A 24,396-nucleotide genomic window follows, 5' to 3' on the forward strand; every position below is an offset into this window, starting at 1 on the left:
CCACCTTTTTTCCATTAGAAAATTAAACCCACCACCCTCCCAAACCCCAATTAAAGTTATTAAACAACACCACACTTGACACACTCTCATCATTTTCCACAAGAAAGAAAAAGCGTGTTCTTTGTCTCTTCTTATCTCATCTTTGAAAGATGACTAAAGTGGGGTTTGTGTGTGTGGCTATTCTTTTCGTTTAATTTCAATAATATTAGAGTTATTAACTATTATTTCACCAACTTTAAATTTCAGTTAACAAAGTAATATTTCATTTGTTAATATTCAGTGTCTCGACTGTTTCTTTTAACTTTTCATTTTTAATTTGAGAGAAGGAAGAATTCGAACTTAAGACAGAAATACTATATATTAGATTTACATTTAGTTGGTCAGCTAGTTTCTTTTATATTTACTTATATTTATAATATTAAAAAGTGTACTTGCTTCTCCAAATTTCTAGAACGTACACACATCGCTTTCTTAATTCCTTTATAAGAGTCACGTACACGAATGCCCAACAAAGAAAGAATTGAAATTTTTGTTGGTGAGGAAGATCGAAGGACTTGAAGGAAGAAGTTATGGTCTTGGTTTCGTTTCTTCTTCTTCTTCTTGTTCCAAGTAGTTCTGATCATCTAACAGACCATGGAAGCTGGTAGAGGCAAAGCTCGCACCAACACAGTTCTCTCTCGCTTCTTTCTCTCTGGCTTTTACTGCTGGGGTTGGGAGTTCCTCACTGCCCTTCTTCTTTTTAGTTGCCTCCTCTAAACCTCTCTAGCTAAATAACCCATTAATTCAATTCCCCAACACCCAAAACTGGGCCAATTGGGCTTACATTTTTCTCTTTCTTTCTTTGTTCTTAGTTTATTTTCTTTCAATTAACTACTAAACACCGTTCGATCGGTTGATCGGTATGGCGCAAAGGTCAGTTCCGGCGCCGTTTTTGACCAAGACGTACCAGTTGGTGGATGATCCCAAGTACGACCATATCATATCTTGGAATGAAAGTGGTACAGCCTTTGTGGTTTGGAAGACTGCGGATTTCGCCAGGGATTTGTTGCCTAATTATTTCAAGCACAACAACTTCTCAAGCTTCGTTCGCCAACTTAACACCTATGTAAGCACTTCCATTACCATTTTCACATTTTCATGCACCTCATGCTCAACATATCATATAGTTGCTTCTTATATTTGAGTTTTGCTCCTCCTCAATTAGTATTGCAAACTATTGATCTGCATGGTTGATTAGATAAATTCTTGTTTGATTCATAATTTAACAGTTTGTCGAATATCTGATCATAGAATATTACCCATTACTCATCACATTAAAACACCTTTTCAAGGCATAAGGTAGTTTTCAAAGGGTATATATATGGCTTAAGTTAAAGGTTGAATCATTCGGCATATATAGGTTCTTGTTCTCTTTACAAATGTTTGCTTCACAATTAGAAGAGATGATCCGTGTGAACTCAAAGAAAAGAAAAAACGTTGAAAATGATGACTCTCATTAATGGTCAATCCTGTGTTAATTCTATTTTTAATTTTGGTACATATACTGTGCTGATTTATGGTTGAGTATAGGAAGCCTCCTACAATTTCCCTTTATTAAAAAAAAAAAAATCAACCAGTCAATTCACCGTGTTGAAATTATGACAAGCAATAAACTAAATTAATTAGGTTTGATTTTTGGCTTGGTAAAATTTATAATAATTAAAGATGACATCAATTATGTTAAATAATTTTGTACATACGCGTCTAGTCATGTACACACAAGACTCAACTAATCTGGCCAGCGGGTGGCCCACCGTGGAAGCATCAAAGACTTCATAACCCAATTTAGATCCCTAAATTGTCTACGCTGCGCCGTTCTTTTGGACTAATGGGCTCGCGTGCGCCTATTGTTGTCGGCCGTGGCCCAATTTAAATAATAAAAAATATACAAAATTACAATCTTACCCACATCGCTTCATTTTTCCTAATCTGACGGCGGAAAATCGAAGAATTAGTTATTCAACTTATTCCGTAAATTTGGGTGTTAATTTTTAATTAGAAATTTAATTAAGCGCGTGTTTTGTTTTTTTTCAGGGATTTCGAAAGACTGTGCCGGACAAATGGGAGTTCGCGAACGACAACTTCCGGCGCGGGAACAAGGAGCTCCTCTCCGAGATCCGTCGCCGCAAGGCGGTGACGTCATCGTCGGCACAGGTCACGGCGGTGGAGAAATCCGGTGGAGAAGGCGGTGGTCCGTCTACTCCATCGAACTCCGGCGAGGACCTGGCGTCGACGTCGACGTCGTCCCCGGGGTCGGTGGAGACGGCGGCGGCGGCGGGTCAGGCAGCGGATTTATCGGACGAGAACGAGAAGTTGAAGAAGGACAACGAGGTGCTGAGCTCGGAGCTGGCGCAGACGAAGAGGCAGTGCGACGAGCTGATGGGGTTTCTGATGGAGTACCTGAAGGTGGGGCCCGATCAGATCAATCGGATCCTGCGGCAAAGAAGCTGTGGGCCCACTCGTGATGACGACGATGATGATGATCTTAATCATGGTGATGATGATGACGAAAAAGAAGGATTGAAATTGTTCGGGGTTTGGCTAAAAGGGAACGAGAACGAGAACGAGAAGAAGAAGAAGAAAACGGGACGAGATGAGAAATTGGGAGGAAGCGGTGGTGGTGGGCCCCAGGCAAAGAAGATGAAGACGGTGGACTTTGGCGCGCCGTTGATGAAGAGCGGGAAGGTCTGCAACTGATCGGATCAGCAGCCAAGCCAAGTGAAACCAAGCTAAGCTGGCTAGGTGAAATTGGGGGAGGTGCTTATGGTAAGGTCTATGCACCTGCCCGCAAATTGTTCAAAATTTTTAGAAGAAAGTTTTTATAGAGAAACAATGAATAGATAGAAGAATTATAAGTCTATAGTCGTATGTAACTCTCCTAAGGTTTGTTACTTGTCTGTACTCTGTAGTAATAAGGAAGAATGGTTTTTGTTGTACAATGAAGGCCTATGCTGGAAATGACATAAAGAGTTGTTACTTGTAAAGGGGATCGAGATCAAAGGCAAATGGATCTCAATTCTCAAATGGGTCTCTAACCCTCTTCCAGATTCAGAAAGTTTTTAGATTTGCAAGCAATTTTGCATGTTGGGGAAGCTTTCCTATAATAAAATTTTCACTCTTTTTGTAAATGTATTTCTATTAGGGATTATTTTACTTGCTTGATCTCAAATTAAGGCAAGTAATTAGGAAAGTCTTTTTAGATTCTTCTTCTTTTCATTTGGTACGATGGAATGCCTTTTTAGATTGAGAAATAAAACTGTATAGCCTCTATTCGGGGGCCTCCTACTATTTTAGTCATAGCACCAATCTTTTTACTTTTCTAATTCTTTTTTAACTTGAAATGTCCATAATGACCTTGAAATAAATACCTTATTAACATTTAACACTCTGGAATTCAAAAAGATTCACCCTAGCCCATCTCTCACTCTCTCTCCCACGGACCTCTTCCAGATTTGGTGTTGCATCAACAAACCCATACCTCATGACTTGTCATTATATGTCCCTGAGGACCCTGACTCATTCATGCACGTTGATATGATTTCTCAATATTTTTAAACATTTTATAATACTTTTTTTTGTTATCACAAATGTGGATAAAGTGCATTCAACGTGTCAATGACTCATTCATACACATCGATATGATTTCTCAAAATCTTCAAGCACTAAAAAACTTTTTTTTTTTTTTTTCTTCAAAAGTGGAAAAACGTCTTTAACATGCCCATGCTGGCCTCCCCTGTAAAAATTTCTCAACCCCCCTCTGTTTCATATAGTTAATTTTATGTGCTACTGAACAATGTCAATGTGTGATTTTAATGGTGCTTACTTGAGCATTTCATTTGATTAGGTGAGAAATTGGCTCAATTTGTGGTTCTACTTCACAATGTGTGATTATGGGACTAAATTGGGTCCATTCCTATGGTGATTTGGAACATTCTTTCTGTGATGAAAAATTGGACTAACCATGATTTTTTTTTAAAAATCTAATGTGGCAAGTGTGGTTATAGTGGTTTCAGCATCATACCCATGTACTAATGCAAACTCATAACCCTGTTGTATGCTTTCTATGACTGAATGAAAGTGCTTTCTACTCCAAAATAAAACATTAAGTTAAGCTTACCTCTATAAGAAAAACCTAATTCCTAGTTGAATTAGGAATCGGGCTTTTCACTACATGTCACAGAAAACAACTCAAACATATATATACTTGGTTTTACTTCTGAAGTTTGAAGATTTCTGAAAACCCTTTTGGGTCTTATAAATGGTTTAGAAAAGTGAAGAATTTTCTACCTCTTAATCATGAACACTTATGTGTGTTTCAGATTGATTTCATATTGGGAAGTTGGCTGCACTGTGAGCTTCCAACAGGTGGAGCACTGAACATTACAAGTCTCTCATCCTATCTAAACCCCTCCACAGATGCCCCAAACTTCCTCCTTGAGCTCATCCAGAGCACCTCAACATCCCTAGTCCTTATCTTCGACTTGCCTCCTCAAAAAGACCTCGTCCTCTATCCCGACTACCCCAAGACCTTCTACGAAGACACCCAGCTGGACACACAAAGGCAAGTGCTTGAGAAAGTTGCTGGGGTCACATCTTACTTCTCCTCATCACTCTACATCCACAGTGTTGTGTCCCCGACCGCCATTATGGTTCGTGTGGAAGCAGAGGCGCGCTTGGAGGAGATCAAAGAGAATCATGTTGGTCCTATTGCGAAGGAAGTGCTGGGGATTTGGTTGGATCAGTGTGTTTGTGGGAGAGGATGAGAGAGCTTCTTTGAAGAAGAGGGATGATTTGATCAAGACGAAGACTATTGAGATTGATTTGGGCTCAAATTTTTCGAGACTGTGTGGGCCTGATGCTGCAGCCTGAGTATTGGGAGCTATTCGGGAAGCTTAAGGGGTATGATATGATAATTGGATCAGTGTATAAGATGACATATAGGAGTAATATCATTCAATAATGATTAATAGGATAGGATTTGGCAAGTCTAATGTGTTTATATTACGTGGCCAAAACAAAAAAAAGTGTTTATATTACAAAAATACTATGCTCTTCAAAATGAATTCTAATTTTAATAAATGAATATTTGTCACATCACTTTTATTGAATAAAATCACATTCGTCTTGGATAGAGATATGAATCTTCAAGAGATGATATATACAATTAAGGGGCGGATCATGACATCTTATTTTTTACAAGTCTAATGTGTTTATATTACAAATACTATGCTCTTCAAAATGAATTCTAATTTTATTAAATGAAATATTTGTCACATCACTTTTATTGAATAAAATCACATTCGTCTTGGATAGAGATATGAATCTTCAAGAGATGATATATACAATTAAGGGGCGGATCATGACATCTTATTTTTTACACAAATTTACAATGGACTCACTTCATATAGGATTTTAACGTTCTGAACTGTCTATTTTTTAGGTATGCATTAAAGGATCATCTTTGCACAAAATTAGATAAATCGAAAATCATTTATATACAAAGATTAAATAATCAACATTTCAAGTATTTATTTTGTTAAAGTAGAAAAGACAAGGAAGAATAAAACAACAACAATAGATAGAGAAAAACTTGCATATAATGAATGCATATACCTACAGTCTCACATGTTAGTTATGTGATTATTTATTATGAAAAAATAAATATATACACCTGTTACATGTTAGTTTTTCTCACAATAAATATATTCACTTAGACTAAAACCTTTCAAAATAAGGTAGGCTCATCCCAAAGCGCATGGCCTAAATCCCATTCAAGCTAGGCCCAACTTAATCAGTTCAGCAACACCACATCTTTTTCTCTATGAATATAATTGATCGATAGAGCAATCAACAACCACAAGTAATACAGCTGCTTATTAAGCATTTTTACAAAAGCTCTAAAATTCGATCCAACTTTTAGGTATATGATGTTTTGCTTTAACCTCGTTTATCTTTAATGTATATAATATAATTACTAAAATGTTTTTCCCTTAGTAGGTAAAACGGGTAATTACGAATTGACTTGATTCGATTTGTTATTTTAACGGATTATTAATGAATGACATTGATATCAATTTGACCCTATAATTTTTAATCAAAATTTATAAATTTTTGTATTGTGTCTAGGGATGGCAAAAATCCCCGCGGGGGAGGATCCCCGTGGGAACCCGATCCGATTAAAACACAAATGGGGGAGATAAACGGGGCCGGGTTCGGATTCGGGGATTTAAGCGGGGACCCGAGTCGGGGGCGGGGTGGGTATGGTTTTGGTACCCCTGACCCCGAACCCGCCCCATATACATATATGTATATATATCCTAATTATTTTAATATTAAAAATATAGGCACATCAACATGCTTCCCTGGGGTTTGAACCCAAGGCCTTAAGGAAAAGCCACCAATGCCTTAGCCATCAGACTAATGGGAACTAGTGATCATAACATTCCAATCTCTTTATTTATACACATATTAGATAATAAAATTAATACCCTAAACCCTGTATCTTCTAAACCATAAACCATAAACCCTATACCCTAAACCCTAAAGGCTTAAACCCTATATCCCCTAAACCACCATAAACCCTAAAGCCTAAACAATAAACCTTAAACCCTAAATTATAACCCTAAACCCTAAACGAACCATAAATCCCAAACCCTAAAGGCCTAAACCATATACCCCTAAACTATAAACTATCCCTAACCCTAAATTATATTAATTACTCTATACACTATACATTAAATTTATAGTAGTATTTGGCCAAAAAAAAATATTATAGTAGTATATATGGTATAGGGTATATAGTATATGGTATATGGTTTAAAGAATAGGGTATAGGGTACACGATTTAGAGGGTTTAAAGTATTTTTAATTAGTTTTTGGAAAACACTATTAGTGCTCCAAAAATGTCATCATATACTTAAACATGTACAAATTTTCTCTTATATTTTTTGAAAATTGGAGTGCATGATGATTTTGTTAGAGTGCCAATAACATCATCCTTAGTTTTTATATGAAATTTATTATATAAATTATAAAGATATATATCCAATTATCTATTAAATTAGTATCAAACCTATTTGTATTAAAGTTATAACCTATTTGTATCAAACCTATTTGATTAGTTTAAATTAGTTTATACTATATGTTTATAAAGTTACAATTTACAAATATATTTATAGTATCAGTATATGTTTAATTAGTTGGTATATGTTTATATATATATATATTAAAAAAGTATGTAATTATAGTATCTATGTTTAATTAGTTTATATCTTATTATTTATTAGTTAAAAGAACCAAACCCTAAAAGGCTAAACACAATTTTTCCACTTTTCTTCATGATTCATAGATCATGCCGCCTGTATCTCTCTCTCTTCAATCTTCCCCTTCTTCTCCCTCACTGCGATTTCTCTCCCTCTCCTCCCTCTTTCTCTCACTTCTCCCTCTCTCTACGATTTCCTTCTCTGCTCGCCATCGCCGTTCGCCATTCGCCGTTCGCCGCTCGCCGCTCGCCCCTCGCCGCTCGCCCCTCGCCATCCTCTCATCAAGACGTCCATAGCCCATCATCTTGAGGGCTCTCTGTTTCGATCTCTCTGCCTCTCTCTCTCTCTCTGTGTTTCATCTGCTTGGAGTTTTAGTTTCTTATTTTTGTGTTTTGGTTGCAGTACAATGAAATCCTTGGAAAAGGAGCTTCAAAGACAGTGTATGAATTCAAGCTCTTATATTTCTTCACTTTTCAAGCAAACCCAGTTTAGATTTCTCAAAGTTTTGAACTAGTTCTGTCTTGGGTCTTCCTGGGAATATTTGCAAATAGGTATTTGATAGATTGGTCATTTGTTGAGTGTTTCTGTGTGTTCAATTGGCGCAGCTACAGAGTATTTGATGAGTATGAAGTTGATTGGTTCATCCAAATTGGGGTTTGTTGCAAGGCAAGGTTGGGGATTCGGGGCGGGTTCGGGGAGTGGCTCCCCGGCGGGGTCGGGGGCGGGAAATCCCCGTTTAAGTATCCGGGGAAATGGGGCGGATTCAGGGAAGAAAAAAATTTCGGGGGCGGGGGATGGGGGTGGCACCCCCGGCCCCGACCCGCCCCGTTGCCATCTCTAATTGTGTCGTATAGTATTATCGAGTGGTGTGTATTTTTACTAGATCTATTAACAACCACGTCAAACACAGTTTACCCTCACAAAAATAATAAAAAAATTATTTCTCCACCACATGACCCAACAAATTTTTCTTCATCCCCTGCACGTCCCATATCTGCATCTTCTTTACCCAGTGACTGGAGGACCAACAATGGAGTCATAAATATTCTATTAACTGAACTGTTTATGATTAATCTAGTGTATTTTCTTATATTTTGTTTCCATTATTATATTTTTTTAAACCGAATCTCTCCCATCTCTCCTTGACTGGAAAACCCATGAATCCCTTCAAATTTATTATTTATTAAAGAAAGAGAAATCAACTTTAATCTCTTTAAAAAAAAAAATCTACCCCTCCCTCCTCCTCCATCATCCCGCTCCTTACCTTTCTTCATCATTCAAGAATAACAAGAAAAAAATAAAGTTTGGAAAAAAGCAAATCATAATAATAATAATTCTTAAAATGGTGTAGAGGACAGATGTCAATATATGAGATAAAGGACAGGGAGGGGACTGGGAGTTTGGGGACTGTGGATTTGAACCCTTCAATGACAAGGCCTGGACATTTCATTTCACATTTGGGACCCTCTCGTAACATTTCAACGCTGCGGTCCAACTCTCAAGTTGGAGACTTGCGAGGTATCTAGCACGTTTTGTACCATCTGACGTTACACGTACTCACTCATACCAAAATCGGATGGTGACAGGCACCTGACGTCCCACCTGTTGAGATTGACATCTCGAGCTTACCGTAGTCGGCACTAGGGACCGTCCACGTGGATGGGCCCCGATTCCGGTACATGATTAGGTAAATGGCACAAAGGGTGTCCGATGAAATTTGTTGGAGACCGTTGGATCCTGTTGAGCCATTGTGGTCGGCTAATTTTGTTATTACTTGGAGCTCCTCCGACAATGAATTTTGAAAAAATTTAAATATTTATTTCAAAATTAATCGATAATAAAAAAAAACCTCATATTTTTAATATGAGATTTTTCTAACAAACTTGGCTATGGTCGGCTAACTCATTGGCTGGGACGTAGTGTCCACTGAAATTGGATGGTAGCAGACAAGATATAGGTGAACTCACTTGTCACTACCGGCCTGCAGCTACGTCCTATATAATTAATGATCAGCACACCCATCTTTCATTTCCAGTAACTCACACACAAGCTAGCCCACATGCACTATCCTTAATACTTTACTGCATTTTCTTATACCAGAGAGAGAGAGAGAGAGAGAGAGAGAGAAATATGAGTGCTTTTCTTGTCTTCTGTTTTCTCTTTGCTCAACTCTCATTCATTATAGTTGGAAAGCAAATGAGAAAAAGGAAACCCAGATCAGAAAACCTACCTCCAGGTTCAATGGGATGGCCATATTTAGGAGAAACCCTGCAACTCTACTCTCAGAATCCAAATATCTTCTTTGCCAATAGGCAGAAAAGGTATCTCTCAGAATCCAAATATCTTCTGGTAAATTCTCTGCTTAATTTTCAAGGACAAACGCTTCCCGGGTTAATTAAGTCTTGAACTTGTTCGAACTTATTTAACGTACAGTAATTAATGTTAGTGTCACCAAATTTATTTCGTTAGCATACATTTTAATTATTTATTAAAAATAAATGAACGATAAACACTGTCATATCATCTTACTTAACTTTGTACATGATTTTTACAGGTATGGGGAAATTTTCAAGACCCACATACTTGGGAACCCTTGTGTGATGTTGTCCAGCCCCGAGGCTGTCAGGTTTGTGTTAGTGACTCAGGCACACTTGTTTAAACCCACATACCCTCAAAGCAAAGAAAAATTAATTGGTCCCTCAGCACTTTTCTTCCGCCAAGATCACTACCATGCTCAAGTGAGAAGATTAGTCCAAGGATCATTGTCCTTGGATGTTATCCGGAACTTGGTCCCCGATATTGAAGCCCTTGCCATATCTACCTTGGACTCATGGTCTGGCCAAGTTGTTAACACTTTTTATGAACTAAAGAAGGTAGGCTAAATGTTTGAAACCACTTAATTAGTTAACATCAGCATAGATAATAGAAGCAAAAGATCAATCATGCTCATATACAAGATTTAATATGAGGAATAAAGTGAGGGACGTCATTACATTCAAGGAGGAATAAAGTGAGGGAGATTATTTCAATGAATTATTGATTTCACAATCATGTTTACTCAAACCATTAAATATGTGGTTCTTCACTTGTTCTCATGTTAATTTATATGAGCAGACTAAGCAAATGAATTAAACTAAAATTAATTATATTTAACTAAAATGTGTATGCATGTGGATTATAATTTTTTTTTTCTTTCTAAAAGAAGCTTTTAACGAAATATATATTCCCTTTTAAACTAACTTTAGAATCAACATCCAACTAATAAATGTAATTGTCTACTAATATAAGTGTTTTTTTTTTTTTTGGCCAGGAACTAATATGAGTTCTTACATATAGATGTACTTAACACTATGAAATTTTATGGGGTTCTGATTAATATCAATCCTACTTTATATGGCAGTTCACTTTCGATGTTGCTGTCTTGTTTATCTTTGGTCACTTGGACAATCATCATAAAGAAATGCTGAAGAAAAACTACTACACACTAGACAAAGGTTACAATTCCTTTCCTACAAACCTACCTGGCACTTCATATAATAAGTCGGTCTTGGTAAGCATATTAATGCCATGATCAGTTTAATTATTTTAAATAACTATCTGATCAGAAGGTAATTAATCAAATTAAGCTTACTCTCTTTTCTTTTCCTTTTGCATTTGATGTTCAATATTCTTTTACGTACAATATCTTTGTGGGGAATGCATGGGAATCTAAATTAATTTTTTAAGGCAAGGAGAAGGCTGAGTTTAATTCTTAGTGACATAGTAAAAGACAGAAAGGACAAGAAGTTGGTGAAAAAAGATCTGTTGGGCAGCCTATTGAACTTCAAGGATGAAAAGGGACAAACCTTGACACACAATCAAATCATTGACAACATCATTGGGGTATTGTTTGCTGCTCAGGACACCACAGCCAGTGTTCTAACTTGGATTGTCAAATACCTTCACGATGACTCAAAGCTTCAAGAAGCTATTCAAGTGAGAGTTAATCAATTACTATAATTAGCATGACCAGCCTATTTTCTATCAAATTTTATTAAGTGTGGATTATTTTATGTACTTAATGAGAATTCGTTACCATTAATATAGATAGAACAAAAGGCAATTTTTGAATCAAATGATGGAGGAAACCATTCGCTGAGTTGGGCTCAAACTCGAAATATGTCTTTTACAAGTAGGGTACGTATATGGTGTTGACGTGATACAACAAAATTATAAAATATAAGAGATGTACGTAGTCATTGTTTTTGGGATCTATATCACTCATATCAGTTACGTACTAAATTATATATATATAAGTCTCACAAACAATGATTGAATACATTTAATCTCATTATTGAATTATTTAACACATGAATCATTTAATCTCATTTAATCTTATGGCCTTCTCATATTTTTCTTGTATCTGATTAGGCTATAAAGGAGAGCTTGAGGATGGCAAGCATCATCTCTTTCACCTTTAGGGAAGCTGTTGAAGACGTTGAATACAATGGTAGGCTACTAGAATTAATGGTCTCGATCATAACTCTATTGCCAATGGAATATTCTTAATTATTGAGTTAACTTTAATGAATTCCCTTAGGGTATATACTTACACGTACCCAAAACAAAAACAAAAAAAGAAACTAGTGGCAAGTTTACCATGCACGTACACAAATCATTGCAGCCGTACGTGACAACGACAGTCAATGAGCTTAGCTAGCTAGCTTCACTGTCCATGTTGAAAAATGACAGTACTCTGAAAATGGAAAAATCCAACTCAATAATTAAGAAAAAGTACACCATAATTTCCTGATCAAAGATATTCCTTTTTTTTTTTTTTTTGTGTGTATTTTACTTAGAATATTTTCAATTTAAAAAACAGGGGCTTTTCATTGATAGTACTGCTCTCCTCTGCTAGCTAGTGAGACCCATAATTACAAGAACCCCACGTACTCTTATAGATGCCATGCATACGACTAGCTCAAATCTTTTTCGAACCCAAGGAGTATTAATTTCTAGAATCTAAAGAGATATTATAATAAAGAAGTTTACATTAAAAAAAAATGTATCTATGAAAATGTTACATTAACCTGGATTAGTTATGTTGGACATGCAGGGTACTTAATCCCAAAAGGATGGAAGGTACTGCCTTTGTTTCGGAACATCCATCACAATCCAGATTTCTTTATTGATCCCCATGAATTCAATCCATCAAGATTTGAGGTATGGAAATATATCTAGCTTTGCATTCTTCTATTTTCTAATTTCTGAATTAAATAAATGAGTTTCTAACTCTAGTTCATTTATTGCATCGATCAAGAATGGAATAAAACACAATACATTCATGCCATTTGGCAGTGGACTTCATACGTGTCCAGGAAATGAAGTTGCCAAGCTAGAGATGCTTATTTTTATCTACCACCTTGTTAACAAGTTCAGGTAAGTCAGCATCAATATTTCAAGATCAATTGAGACCATATATTCTGGTCATCAAAGTGGGCTTGTGTTATGCTCTCTACCGCAACACACAGCATGTGCTCTTATAAGTCATATCAATTAATTAAGAGTGGCACTATTGCCGCCCCTATTCTTATTTGTCCACCCATCTTATTTTCACACCCCTCACAAATAGTTGTCCAATCTAATTGGATGAAACAAGTAGTACTCGATTTCAATTGAACTTCTAAATAATCCTAAATCAATGAAAAGACAAATATTTTTGCTGAAGTTGGTAGACAATGGGTGTAGTGGTTAGAAATTCATCTGTGAGCTCAATTAGATTCTTACAATTTTGTAAAAGAAAGTATTGAAAGTGGTGGATCTATGTTTCTATACTCTTACCACTTGTGTTCTACCAGGTAGCCTTAGATTTTTTTCTTTTTTTTTTCCGCTACGTACTATGCTGTTTCTAGTAAATTTATTAAAGAAGAAAATTATAATTAAATTTTTTAAAAGAGAGGTGAAAAAATAAGACAAGTGAGTGAGAATAACACTACTCTTAATTAATACCAAAAGCTAGATCGAATGATCCATTTATGAGGCACACACATACACATGTGCACACCAACGACGTAGGCCATGCAAACAATTAGGCACATGCAACATCGTAATAAAAGACATCTAGCTAACTTTCTATATATGCCATGCTCATAAATGATACACAACCAAAAATTGAACCAACAATATTAGATTGAGCCAAGTCATACATATCTAGAAAGACTATATATAACAAAAGAACCAAACTAATTAATTTATAATTACTTCCTGCAATTTACAAATTTGTTAATATATCCTAGGTTAATATATTGAACGATAAAACATGGCAAATATTATAAAATTAGTATATTGAAATTTGTTTAATTTGTTGCAGGTGGGAAGTAGTAGGGTCGGGTGGTGGGATTCAGTATGACCCATTTCCAGTACCTCAGCAAGGACTTCCGGCCAAGTTTTGGAAAGAATATTCCGGCACCTGCCATAGTGCCATGGATGACAAGGTTTAATTACTAGCAGGGAGAGAAAAGGAAACTGCATTACATATATGCATGCTATACAATGGCACCTATATATATACTTCTTCTACATATATCATATATATATGGCCCCCTCTAATTTGACAATACCCCTTGTATCCATGCATGTAATCCGTTTCTGTATCACTACTATATCAGTATACAAAAATGTTTTTTGGGTTACAAAAGTATTTTTCGGAGAAGTACCTAGTTATCAAGTGCTCCTTCATATAATTATAGCGATTCCAAGTGATGATTCAAGGAGCACTAATTAAGGTTTTTAATGGAAATTTTTTTTTATTCTAATAAAACTATAATTAAAGTACTATTAACAAAAACGCTACTGGATAGAATTGCTAGTTTCCTGCTAAATATCCCAATCAAGACTGTACTTCTGTTAATTTCAGTCAAATAGAAATCAGGCCACGTTTGCGGTTGTGGTTTTGTAAACTAAAAGCAGTATTCTCTCACAATTCTAGATTAGTCAATGCAGTTTTAATGTTTGGTAAATAAAGTGAATTAGCTTTTTCAGTTTTTATCTACTTGCTTTTCAAGGAAGGCTGGTGTGGATGAAAGTTGCTTTTACATTTACATTATATACGGTAACAACACTTTTACATTAAAATTTATTAAATACTTTTATTATTTTTTTGACACTCATAACACTTTTAAAAATGAGAGCAGTTTTGCTCACCTCCTTTAACTCAGGTGTATGCTCATCTCCCATTTAAAATGCTGCCATGTGTTTAAAAAATTAACCATGAGTTAATCTATTATATTTAATTATTTATGATATTATAATGATGAGAGAGAAAAATAATTTGACAATTCTTTTCTACTTTTATCCTTATCTTTTATTACTCAACTTTTTTCACTTTTTTATTACCTATTAATTTTTATTTTCTCTTTTATTTAATTATTTCTAATAATTTTTGCTTCTTTTGTTTTTTTTTACTGTTCTCCAGTACGCCTCTAGTATCTAAAAAACCACATGCATATAATAATTTTTGCTTTTTTTTTTTTTTTGCTCTTTTCTAGTATGCCTCCAGTACCCAAAAAACCACATCCAATTTTTTTGGGTCTTCTCATGTATACACCTTTTATTTACTTTTTTAATTAATTAAAAAAAATAATCCAACAATACATTTTTTTTTTTGCCTAAGAATTCTTCTTTCTTGTCTCATACATGACCTTTTCAGATCAAACAAATTCTTAGGTCAATCCAAAGTGTTGCAGCATTTGAAGAGAGAAGAATAGTTGCAACGACATAATTTTTTTTTTTTGAACTCATGTAACTTTTTTATTGGATTTTCTATGTATGTAAATGAGTTGTTTAGATTTTTGTTTGGCCAACATTTTAGATTAAACTTTGCAAATGAGTTTTTTGTTTGAATTGCAAATGTGTTGTTAGAATATTTTTATTTTTTAATTAATTAAAAAAATAGATAAATGTGTATACATGAGAAGACCCGTAAAAATGGATGTGATTTTTTGAATACTAGAGGCGTACTGGAGAAGAGCAAAAAAACAAAAGAAGTAAAAATTATTAGAAATAATTAAATAAAAGAGAAAAGAAAAATTAACGGGTGATAAAAAAAAGTTGAGTAATAAAAGATAAGGATAAAATAAGAAAGGAGTTGTCAAATTATTTTTCTCTCTCATCATTATAACATCATAAATAATTAAACACAATAGTTAACTCATGGTTAGTTTTTTAAACACGTGGAAGTATTTTAGATGGGAGGTGAGCATACACCTGAGTTAAAGGAGGTAAGCAAAACTGCTCCCTTTAAAAATATAATTTACTAAACACTAAACTGCTTTGTTTTACAGTTAATTATACTTCATAGCTATTTTATTTCAGAGCTGACTATTTCCACGACGACACCAAACTAATAAGTTATTTGTATGCACCTTTAGTAATGTAACTAATGTTAAAATGCAGTACTAAACGTACAGCCTAATTAATTCATGAAGATAAGATTCAAAATTAAGAAACGAGAAAAAGGTCCGACACTGAAGCTATCCGGCCCAAGTAAAACTGGGCCAACAAAACTTGGCTTCAGCCCAACAACTCGAAAATGTCAAGTTAACCATAGAACAAGGCCTATTGACATTAATTTTTCAGGCCCAATCTGTCCGAGGTTTCCCAAAACATCTATGATCTTTCCCAAAACACGTTTTCGATTTCAAACAGAGAGCTTCTGAGCTTGTGGGCAAAGAAAGATCAAACTCATCCAGAGAAGACAACTTTCTTCGACTTCCATATTTAACGCGTCGCCAAATGGTAAGCTTCCCAAAGCAATTGCCAGCTTCAAATTTCAGTAATTTCAAATTATTTTAGCGCAATTTTGTTTAATCTGATTTTGGGAATTGCATGCTTAACGATGTGAATTGTCTTGAGAGATTGATGTGAATTCAAAAACATGGATCTGGGAGTTTTAAGCTAACAAATTTTGGGTGTTGGGTTTGGCTGTGGCTGACTTAGTTTGTTGAATTTGGTATTGGGTGTGTAGGCAAGCCTTTATAGAGGGTCCTCTATGAAACATAAACCCAAACCGCGACATCATGGGTTAAACCCACAAAAGAGGCAAGAGATTAAGGAAGCTTTCGATTTATTCGACACTGATGGCTCAGGTAATTGAAATTTAATATTTCATGATTAAGGATTTTAAGGGTATTTTGTTGTTGGGTTGTCTTGTCTTCTGTATAGGAATCTTTGATTAGTTTCTTAGTTTTTGATGCGGACCATGTTGTGTTGTTCAGGCAATATTGATGCCAAAGAGCTGAATGTTGCCATGAGGTATGAATTCTCAATTTCTCATCTCATTCTTATCTCATGCTCTGTGAATTTCTCGTATAAAACTGATGTGTTTTGTCATGACAGGGCTCTCGGTTTTGAGATGACAGAAGAGGTAACGTTACATATCCACCCATGTACTTGTTTGTGTTTTGTGTGACACTCACTTGTTAAACTTTTCTCTGCGTTGTGTGTGACACTCACTTGTTGAACCTCTCTGTGTCTGTGTGTATTTAGATTTAGATATGATTTATATATGTGAACACATATGTGTGGTTTATCCAGAAATTATAGGGAATGTTCTATATCTAAATTGGCTCCTGGACTTCTCTATTTTCTGGTCTTCCAGATTGTTTTCTAATTTCAGCACTTTAATGTCTTCATTTTTGTTCATGTTCTCTGGAATCTCATCCTTTCTAATGTATTTGGTCTGTCAACCATTTCGTTTCCTCTTAGTTTTTTATTGTAAGCTCCTATATGGACATTTCAGCATCTGAATTTCTTGAGTCATAGTAGCTTTCTTTTTACTTGAAATTCTACTTTTGGTGCATTGACTGAATGGCTAACATATTGCTCTGTTTCCAGCAAATTACTCAAATGATTGCAGATGTTGACAAGGATGGCAGTGGTGCCATTGACTTTGATGAATTTGTGCACATGATGACAGCCAAAATTGGAGAAAGGGACACAAAGGAGGAACTCATGAAAGCATTCCATATCATTGACCAAGATAACAATGTACTGTTTTAAAATATATATATATATATTAGATTTGTTTTAATGTGGAGTTTTGTTTTCTAAATATTAGAATTGTTTCGATCTGTCAGTACCTAATTCCTTTTGTTTTTTCCATCCCCTAACGTGACTTTAGGGAAAGATATCTGCTGCAGACATTAAGAATATTGCAAAGGATCTAGGTGAGAACTTCACTGGTAGAGAGATTCAAGAGATGATTGAGGAAGCAGACCGAGATCGTACGTATTTAATTATAGCAAGCATCATTTTTTTAATGCTTCAAAAAAAATTTCATATGGTCTTTCATCTTTGCAATCATCAATACCATTTTGCTAATTGTAGAGGTTATGACTCTTGAAATACAGGCGATGGAGAAGTTAATGCTGATGAGTTCATCAGGATGATGAGTAAAACAGCGTATGGGCGTTAGAAATCAACAAGTTTTAGCCTTCTGCATGATGTTGAGAGCCTGATCCCGTTCAGAATTATCTTGTGATGTAGTTATAGCAATGAACAGACTCCTTTTTTTCACTTTGACATTGTTTTGCAGAATGATAATCTTAGAGATAACAATGGTGCTTAGTGTAGTGTGTGGTACATGTCTGTAAAATTTTATCTATTTGAAACTATGACACATACAAAGCATCGTTGATGGTGTTTTTCCCAAAAAAAGAAGAGTATTTTGGTGTTATATAATATATATTGTGGCTACTAACTGAAAGAATATTAGCATAACCTTTGTGCTTTGTGGATTAGTAATTCCTTGCAAAATGATTTTCATAATTATGGTAGATCTTTTCTGTGCAATCAAAACAAAACTTTGTGATTGGGTCTCAATCAAGACGTGGTTTTAAATTAGTAATAAGTATAGAGAAATGGGACATGGGTTTCACGATTTCCAAATGACACTTGTTTTTCATCAACGTTTGGACTCACAAAAAAAAAAAAAAAAGGTACATATATTGGCGGCAAACCCAGAGGACTAAATCTAGACCATCAACATTCAACGGTTAGCTTGGTTTTGAGTCTTACACTCACCTGCATTGTCTCTCCATCTCGGACCTTTAATGGAAGAATGGCATTCTTCTTCCGACTCTTGAATACCCTTTCTTCTCCTCCGTCAATAATCTTTTTTGTCAGACATAAACATTGTTCAATCAATGCCAAAACCACACACTTCCTTCGTCTGCTAAAGCTGTGCCAAACCAGCAAAGACTTGAAGCCCCTCAAGTCCCTTCTCATAGTTCATGGACTAATTAACGACGGGTTTCTGATAGAGCAATTTGTTAGGTCCTGTTTTCATCTGGGTGCTTCACAGTTAGCTCTCTCTGCATTCCAACAAATCAAAAAACCAAGTCTTGGCTTGCAGAACTTGATTATCAGGTGCCTTTGCAATCATAGCTTATACCAAGACCTCTTGTATGTCTATCTGAATTCCCGGGTTTTAGGTTGCCCTTCTGATGGCTTCACGTTTCCGTTTGTCATTAAAGCGTGTGCGGCTCTGGGTGCTATTGAGTTTGGAAAAGAGGTTCATGGTGTTGTACTCAGAACTGGGTTTGAGCAAAACCTTGTTATACAGACTGCTTTGGTTGATTTCTATGCAAAAACTGGTTGTATGGGGTTGGCACGTGCACTGGTTGATAGAATTCCGCAACCAGATTTGGTTCCTTGGAATGCATTGATTGCCGGTTATTCGTTGAATGGATTTGATTGGGAAGCCTTTGACGTTTTCAGGCAGATTCATTTTATGGGGTTGAAGCCAAATTTGAGCACTCTGGCGAGCATCATTCCTGTTTGCACTCGTTTGGGGTGTACTTGTGCCGGTAAGTCCCTCCATGGCTTTGCTGTCAAATCTGGATACTTGTTGAATGATTTTCTGGTTCCTGCTTTACTTTCAATGTACGCTGGGGATGAGGATTTATGTGGTGCTAGGAAATTGTTTGATTCTGTACTGGAAAAGAATGTTGTTGTTTTGAATGCTATGATTTCTGCATACACACAAAGGAAAAAGCCTATTTTAGCTTTTGAGATGTTCCGATGTATGCTACGAGTTGGCATACAGCCTAATTTGGTCACTTTCGTGTCCATTGTTCCCTCATGTGAGAATTCCAGTAGCATTTCTTTTGGTGAATCTATTCATGCTTGTGTAGTTAAACATGGATCAGACAATCAACTTCCTGTACTAACAACCCTTGTATCAATGTATGCCAAGCTTGGAAATATTAATTCGTCCAGGTATCTCTTTGAACAGATGCCTAGTACAAGTGTTCTTTTGTGGAATTCGATGATTTCTGGGTATGCGTACAATGGGATATGGGATTTAAGCCTGGGTGTATTTCGTGAAATGCAGTTTTCAAGATTTGATCCTGATGCAGTCTCTATTATTAGTGTCCTTTCTGCATGCTCCAAGCTTGAGGCTGATTTGCTGGGTAGGTCTGCTCATGCATTTAGTATAAAAAAGGGTATCCACTCAAACCTCAATCTGACAAATGCACTGTTGGCATTTTACTCTGATTGTCATCACCTCTCCTATTCTATTACTCTGTTTCATAAGATGCCTATAAGAAATGCCATAACATGGAATACGTTGATATCCAATTGTGTACACCATGGAGAAATGGAAATGGCAGTTGCTCTTTACCACCAGATGCAGAAAGAGGGTTTCAAGTTGGACTTGATCACCCTGATAAGCATACTTCCTAGTTTCAGTGAGATGGAAAACTTAGGGCAAGGAATGGCTATTCATGGTTACGTTATAAAAGACGGGTTTGTTTCTGATATTTCTCTGGTTAATTCACTTATTAGCTTGTACTGTAATTGTGGAGACCTTGACGCTGGAAGGTTACTTTTTGAAGTCATGCCAAAAAGGAGTGTGGTGTCATGGAATGCTTTGATGACTGGCTTCCGAAACCAGAATTTACAGAATGAGGTTCTAGTTTTGTTTGGTAAAATGATAAAGGATGATGAGAAGCCAAACTATGTAACTTTGCTGAACCTATTGCCTGTATGCTACACCCAGTTACAGGGTAAGTCTATACATGCTGTGGCAGTTAGAACAGGCATTTTACAAGAAACCCCTCTCCTTACATCACTTATATTCATGTATGCTAGATTTGACAACATTAATTCATGTCTCTTACTGTTTCATATGGGAAAAATGGAGGATATTTCTTTGTGGAATGCCATTATGTCTGTGCACATACAAGCCAAAAATAGCAAAATTGCAGTTGCCTTATTTGGTTGTCTGCTTCAGATGGGATTGGAACCTGACAATGTAACAGTACTGAGTTTAGTTTCTGCATGTGTTCAACTAAATAGCCTCAATCTTTCTAATTCTGTAATGGCTTACATCATGCTCAAGGGCTTTGACAAAGATCTGGTTATCAGCAATGCGCTGATAGATTTGTACGCAAGATGCGGTAACATATTGATTGCAAGAAAGCTGTTTGAGAGGTTGGTTGAAAAAGATGTTGTGTCTTGGAATGTGATGATTAGAGGATATGGCTTGCATGGGGACGGTGAAGCTGCCCTTGATCTTTTCTTGCAGATGGAACAGTCAGGGATAATACCTAATGGCATTACTTATTCAAGTATTTTATCAGCCTGCAGCCATTCTGGCATGGTTGAGCAAGGCCTTTTGGTATTCAACTCTATGACAGAACATGGGATATCACCCCAAATGGAGCACTATGCTTGCATGGTGGACCTGCTCGGAAGAACAGGTAACTTGACTGAGGCTTATGGCATTGTTAGGGAACTGCCCTGTAAACCTTCAATAAGCCTACTTGAGTCTTTGTTGGGTGCTTGTAGAATCCATGGGAATGTTGAACTCGGAGAAAGAATTGGTAGGATGCTCTCTGAATTGGACTCGGAAAATTCAAGATCACATGTTATGCTTCACAATATCTATGCAGCAGCTGGGAGGTGGACAGATGCCGATAGAGTAAGGTCTGAGATGGAAGAAAGACAAATGAGAAAATTACCTGGATTTAGTCTTCTCATTGGAGACGGATAACACGATAAGGAATTGTCTTGAGGTCTTCTTGGGGTAAATGAACACCAAATAAAGAGTCTCCTATGGAGACTATTATCATATCAGAATGATTCATATGCAGGGCAGTAGGGGGACTTAATTTGATGACTGTCGGAAGCAGCAACCTTGGCAGTTCTTGCTACAACTCCACAAGGTCTTATCAAACTTTAATTGTTGGGAGAACTGAGAAGCACCCCAGAAGTCTTGTAGGGGCGATTTAATCAGCTCAATGTCACCTTACTACTAGCATCAGGTCTTGTGAAAAAGAGATGCCATAAGATCTTACTGCTAGCATCAGTTCACATTGAATCTTCACTGCAATGGATTTGGTTTTGCCAAAGCCTTGATGATCAACCATGCCAAATAAGGTACTTAGTTGGGAAGTCTTGGGCTTGTGAGACACCAAAAGGTTACAGCTCCTACCAGCTGAAGTTAAGCTCGTCAGGTGCCATATGATATAACAAACTGTTGTAAATTCTTTTGGGAGAGGTTGGAGAGTAAAACTGTGAAAGACCAACCGAGTGAAGAAGCTACCGGTAGGGTGGAGGTTAAATGGCCAGAGCAAATGTTGGGTTGAAAGAATTTCCTCTGTTTCCCATTTGTTGGTTCCATTTGACATGTTCTAACAAGCTAAGTCAAGGCACACATTGAACAACCAAACAAATGCTTATATGAGAATTTTGTCTCAGCAAAAAGTTTGATATGTTATGTTCTAAGGGCAAAATTCATCAAAATGACATGAATATTAAACAGTATGTTAGTTTAGAGTATGAATTTTGTTTCGTATTAATCTGCACTTAAAATTTATTTTTATGTTGTGCCTAATTGACCCATTCCATCATGTGAGTTACATATTTCATCCAAAAGACTTTCCAGCTTTTTTCGTTTGTGTTTGTATCTCCACAGTCCACAGTGATATTTGAAGCCTTGTGGGCCGGAGATTTTCTCCGATATAATTGGAAAGTTTTTCGTAGATACACGCTCACGCTGTCACGCAGTCACGCTGCACTGAAAATAGAAAGTCGGTGGTGTACTATTAGGCTATTAGCCAATACTCAATAGCCACGTTTGCAGATTTCAGAATCGGAGACCGTAAAGTGCTTTAAAAAAAAGCTGCGCTGTAAAGCAGCTATTATTGCTTGGTGACGTCACAGTATAAACTCAAAGATCCAGCCACAAAACCGTGTGTGAAACCAAAAAGCTGGCAGATATCTGACTTTCTCACTCTCTATATAAACCCAAAATCCAAATAAACTACTGCTCATCATTCTCGATCACATTTTACATTTGCTCGACTGATTTTGTTGACTTGTTATTTCAAGCTAAAGGAGCTCTCACTTTGTTTTTTCTTCCGAAAATACCCCCAAACAACAAAGGAAAGGACAAACATGCCCAGCTCGCAGTATTCGAATTACCATCGAGGTATGCCGCAGGATGAAGAGCATTGTATCATGGTCTCTGCCCTGAAGCACGTCATCTTCGGTGGACCCCAACAACGTTCAGAAGGCGCCACTTCACCGGGTGTTCCTTCGACGAGTCGTGGGACCCAAGAGGAGCAACAGAAGAAAAACAAGAAATTACTCCCAGACGTGCTGACGTTGTCGGATGGTGACACGTGTCGGGTGTGTGGGATCGAGGGCTGTCTGGGCTGCGACTTGTTCCCGCCAAACATTGAAGACGAAGGGAAGAAAAGGAAGAGGGACAAGAACAAGTACAGGGGAGTGCGGCAGAGGCCATGGGGGAAATGGGCAGCGGAGACTCGGGACCCGCGGCGGGCGGTTCGGGTTTGGCTGGGGACATTTGAGACCGGGGAGCAAGCGGCCAGGGCGTACGACGAGGCAGCCATTGAGTTTCGGGGGGACAGGGCCAAGCTCAACTTCCCATTGTCGGACTACATGAGAAACACTAGTACTAGTAGCGCTACATGAATTCACCAAACCCAACAAAGCACCATCGATCTAGGAATGCCAATGGCTATGGGTGGGGATAAGTATGACACATCCATATTCATAACCGAATTTGTTTTGCCCCCATATCCTCATGTTTTTTAATTGAGGATCTCCCGTATCCGTATTCGCGGCAAATGGAATTCCCATCCTTATCCTTAATCCTCCTATCCCCCAATCCAAATATATATATATATATATATATCCTTATATTAACAATAAATTCATTTAAAACTCATTTTACAGCCCTTAATCATAATTAAACTTACATAAAATATTGTAATGACAAATAAGTCCATTTTGTAACAAAAAGCCCATGTTATAATTTCTCCGTGTTTTTTGTGCCGAGTGCTCCGAGTGTTTATTTATTTATTTTTTTTAACTAGGTAAATTGCCACTGTCAAATAGTGGCAATAATTGCCACTATCATTATTGCCACTATTCGATAATGGCAATCAGTAACAATCATTTTTACGTTATAACACGGATGAATGTGACTTCATAAGCTTGAATTGTGTGTTATATATTGGTTTATTAGTTTTTGACATGTTTATGTAAGTAAAGACATAAAATATATTTATAAGTATTATTTTTATGCAGTTTAAATAGCTATTGTTGCACAATGGCAAATGTCAAGCACTTGATGAACAGTATTGAACGCTCGGTGGGTTCCGTGTTGAGCGCATTTCATTAAAGTAGACCGGGCTGAAATTCATTATAGCGTGTGGGTTGTGTTATCAACCTTATTTTTCAAGTGGACTTAAAAAAAACCTAATATTAATAATATTATAAAAATAAAACAATCATATATATATTTAATTCGGGGCGAGTTCGGGGATAGTAATACTATCCCCACCCCGTTCCCAATCGAGTATTTTAAAAAATCTCTGAATCTGTCCCTATACCGCCCCGTTCAGTTGAGGTACCTGTAAGTACCCAAACCCACAATTTTTTTGGCCATCCTAACACCATGGACTCTGATACCAAGCCAACCTTCAGTGGGAGTTGTTTGCCACCTACTATGCTGAGTGGGAAGTTCATCCAATAAACACTTGCTACTTGTCAATTTTATTTTTATTTTTTATAGTAACAA

At 36.6% G+C, this 24,396-nt stretch overlaps 6 protein-coding genes across 6 annotated transcripts; all 6 read left to right on the forward strand.

The window, feature by feature from the left end:
• The first annotated feature begins 442 nt into the window (after positions 1 to 442).
• On the forward strand, positions 443 to 3,327 carry HSF4 (heat shock factor 4). Its single transcript, XM_086242962.1, has 2 exons — positions 443 to 1,105; positions 2,074 to 3,327. The coding sequence occupies exons 1-2, from the start codon at positions 902 to 904 to the stop codon at positions 2,734 to 2,736; spliced, it is 867 nt and encodes a 288-aa protein (XP_086099088.1). The 5' UTR covers positions 443 to 901; the 3' UTR covers positions 2,737 to 3,327.
• A 592-nt stretch (positions 3,328 to 3,919) lies between these two features.
• Positions 3,920 to 5,042, forward strand: ACD2 (accelerated cell death 2 (ACD2)). Its single transcript, XM_086245685.1, is given in 3 exon segments — positions 3,920 to 3,957; positions 4,262 to 4,786; positions 4,788 to 5,042. Coding segments are annotated over 3 exon segments (711 nt in total). The 3' UTR covers positions 4,936 to 5,042.
• Positions 5,043 to 9,431: 4,389 nt separating this feature from the next.
• LOC147284448 (abscisic acid 8'-hydroxylase 4-like) lies at positions 9,432 to 13,780 on the forward strand. The gene is made up of 9 exons (XM_086245686.1): positions 9,432 to 9,622; positions 9,856 to 10,174; positions 10,702 to 10,851; positions 11,028 to 11,276; positions 11,388 to 11,477; positions 11,712 to 11,790; positions 12,397 to 12,503; positions 12,601 to 12,719; positions 13,651 to 13,780. Exons 1-9 carry the CDS (start codon positions 9,432 to 9,434, stop codon positions 13,778 to 13,780), a joined length of 1,434 nt encoding a protein of 477 aa, XP_086101812.1.
• Positions 13,781 to 15,940: 2,160 nt separating this feature from the next.
• On the forward strand, positions 15,941 to 18,039 carry LOC147284449 (putative calcium-binding protein CML13). Its single transcript, XM_086244529.1, has 7 exons — positions 15,941 to 16,076; positions 16,306 to 16,426; positions 16,556 to 16,592; positions 16,677 to 16,704; positions 17,175 to 17,327; positions 17,461 to 17,563; positions 17,690 to 18,039. The coding sequence occupies exons 1-7, from the start codon at positions 16,074 to 16,076 to the stop codon at positions 17,752 to 17,754; spliced, it is 510 nt and encodes a 169-aa protein (XP_086100655.1). The 5' UTR covers positions 15,941 to 16,073; the 3' UTR covers positions 17,755 to 18,039.
• Positions 18,040 to 18,352: 313 nt separating this feature from the next.
• LOC147284450 (pentatricopeptide repeat-containing protein At2g04860-like) lies at positions 18,353 to 21,859 on the forward strand. Its single transcript, XM_086242856.1, has 2 exons — positions 18,353 to 21,046; positions 21,135 to 21,859. Exons 1-2 carry the CDS (start codon positions 18,400 to 18,402, stop codon positions 21,269 to 21,271), a joined length of 2,784 nt encoding a protein of 927 aa, XP_086098982.1. The 5' UTR covers positions 18,353 to 18,399; the 3' UTR covers positions 21,272 to 21,859.
• Positions 21,860 to 22,634: 775 nt separating this feature from the next.
• On the forward strand, positions 22,635 to 23,634 carry LOC147284451 (ethylene-responsive transcription factor ERF109-like). The gene has a single exon (XM_086242857.1). It carries the CDS (start codon positions 22,746 to 22,748, stop codon positions 23,283 to 23,285), a length of 540 nt encoding a protein of 179 aa, XP_086098983.1. The 5' UTR covers positions 22,635 to 22,745; the 3' UTR covers positions 23,286 to 23,634.
• Positions 23,635 to 24,396: the final 762 nt, after the last annotated feature.

The sequence above is a fragment of the Dryas octopetala genome, chromosome 5 (assembly GCF_963921425.1).
Source record: "Dryas octopetala chromosome 5, drDryOcto1.1, whole genome shotgun sequence".
Classification (NCBI taxonomy): Eukaryota; Viridiplantae; Streptophyta; class Magnoliopsida; order Rosales; family Rosaceae; genus Dryas; species Dryas octopetala.

Excerpts from the sequence above, each read along its gene's own strand:
- HSF4 (XM_086242962.1), top strand. The coding sequence starts at position 902 with ATGGCGCAAAGGTCAGTTCCGGCGCCGTTTTTGACCAAGACGTACCAG. Across the intron at positions 1,106-2,073 it reads TTCGCCAACTTAACACCTAT|GGATTTCGAAAGACTGTGCC; the intron begins GTAAGCACTTCC and ends GTTTTTTTTCAG.
- LOC147284448 (XM_086245686.1), top strand. The coding sequence starts at position 9,432 with ATGAGTGCTTTTCTTGTCTTCTGTTTTCTCTTTGCTCAACTCTCATTC. Across the intron at positions 9,623-9,855 it reads TTTGCCAATAGGCAGAAAAG|GTATGGGGAAATTTTCAAGA; the intron begins GTATCTCTCAGA and ends TGATTTTTACAG. Across the intron at positions 11,478-11,711 it reads ATATGTCTTTTACAAGTAGG|GCTATAAAGGAGAGCTTGAG; the intron begins GTACGTATATGG and ends GTATCTGATTAG.
- LOC147284449 (XM_086244529.1), top strand. Across the intron at positions 16,427-16,555 it reads ATTCGACACTGATGGCTCAG|GCAATATTGATGCCAAAGAG; the intron begins GTAATTGAAATT and ends TGTGTTGTTCAG. Across the intron at positions 16,593-16,676 it reads GAGCTGAATGTTGCCATGAG|GGCTCTCGGTTTTGAGATGA; the intron begins GTATGAATTCTC and ends TTGTCATGACAG.
- LOC147284450 (XM_086242856.1), top strand. The coding sequence starts at position 18,400 with ATGGCATTCTTCTTCCGACTCTTGAATACCCTTTCTTCTCCTCCGTCA. Across the intron at positions 21,047-21,134 it reads GGACCTGCTCGGAAGAACAG|AATCCATGGGAATGTTGAAC; the intron begins GTAACTTGACTG and ends GGGTGCTTGTAG.
- LOC147284451 (XM_086242857.1), top strand. The coding sequence starts at position 22,746 with ATGCCCAGCTCGCAGTATTCGAATTACCATCGAGGTATGCCGCAGGAT.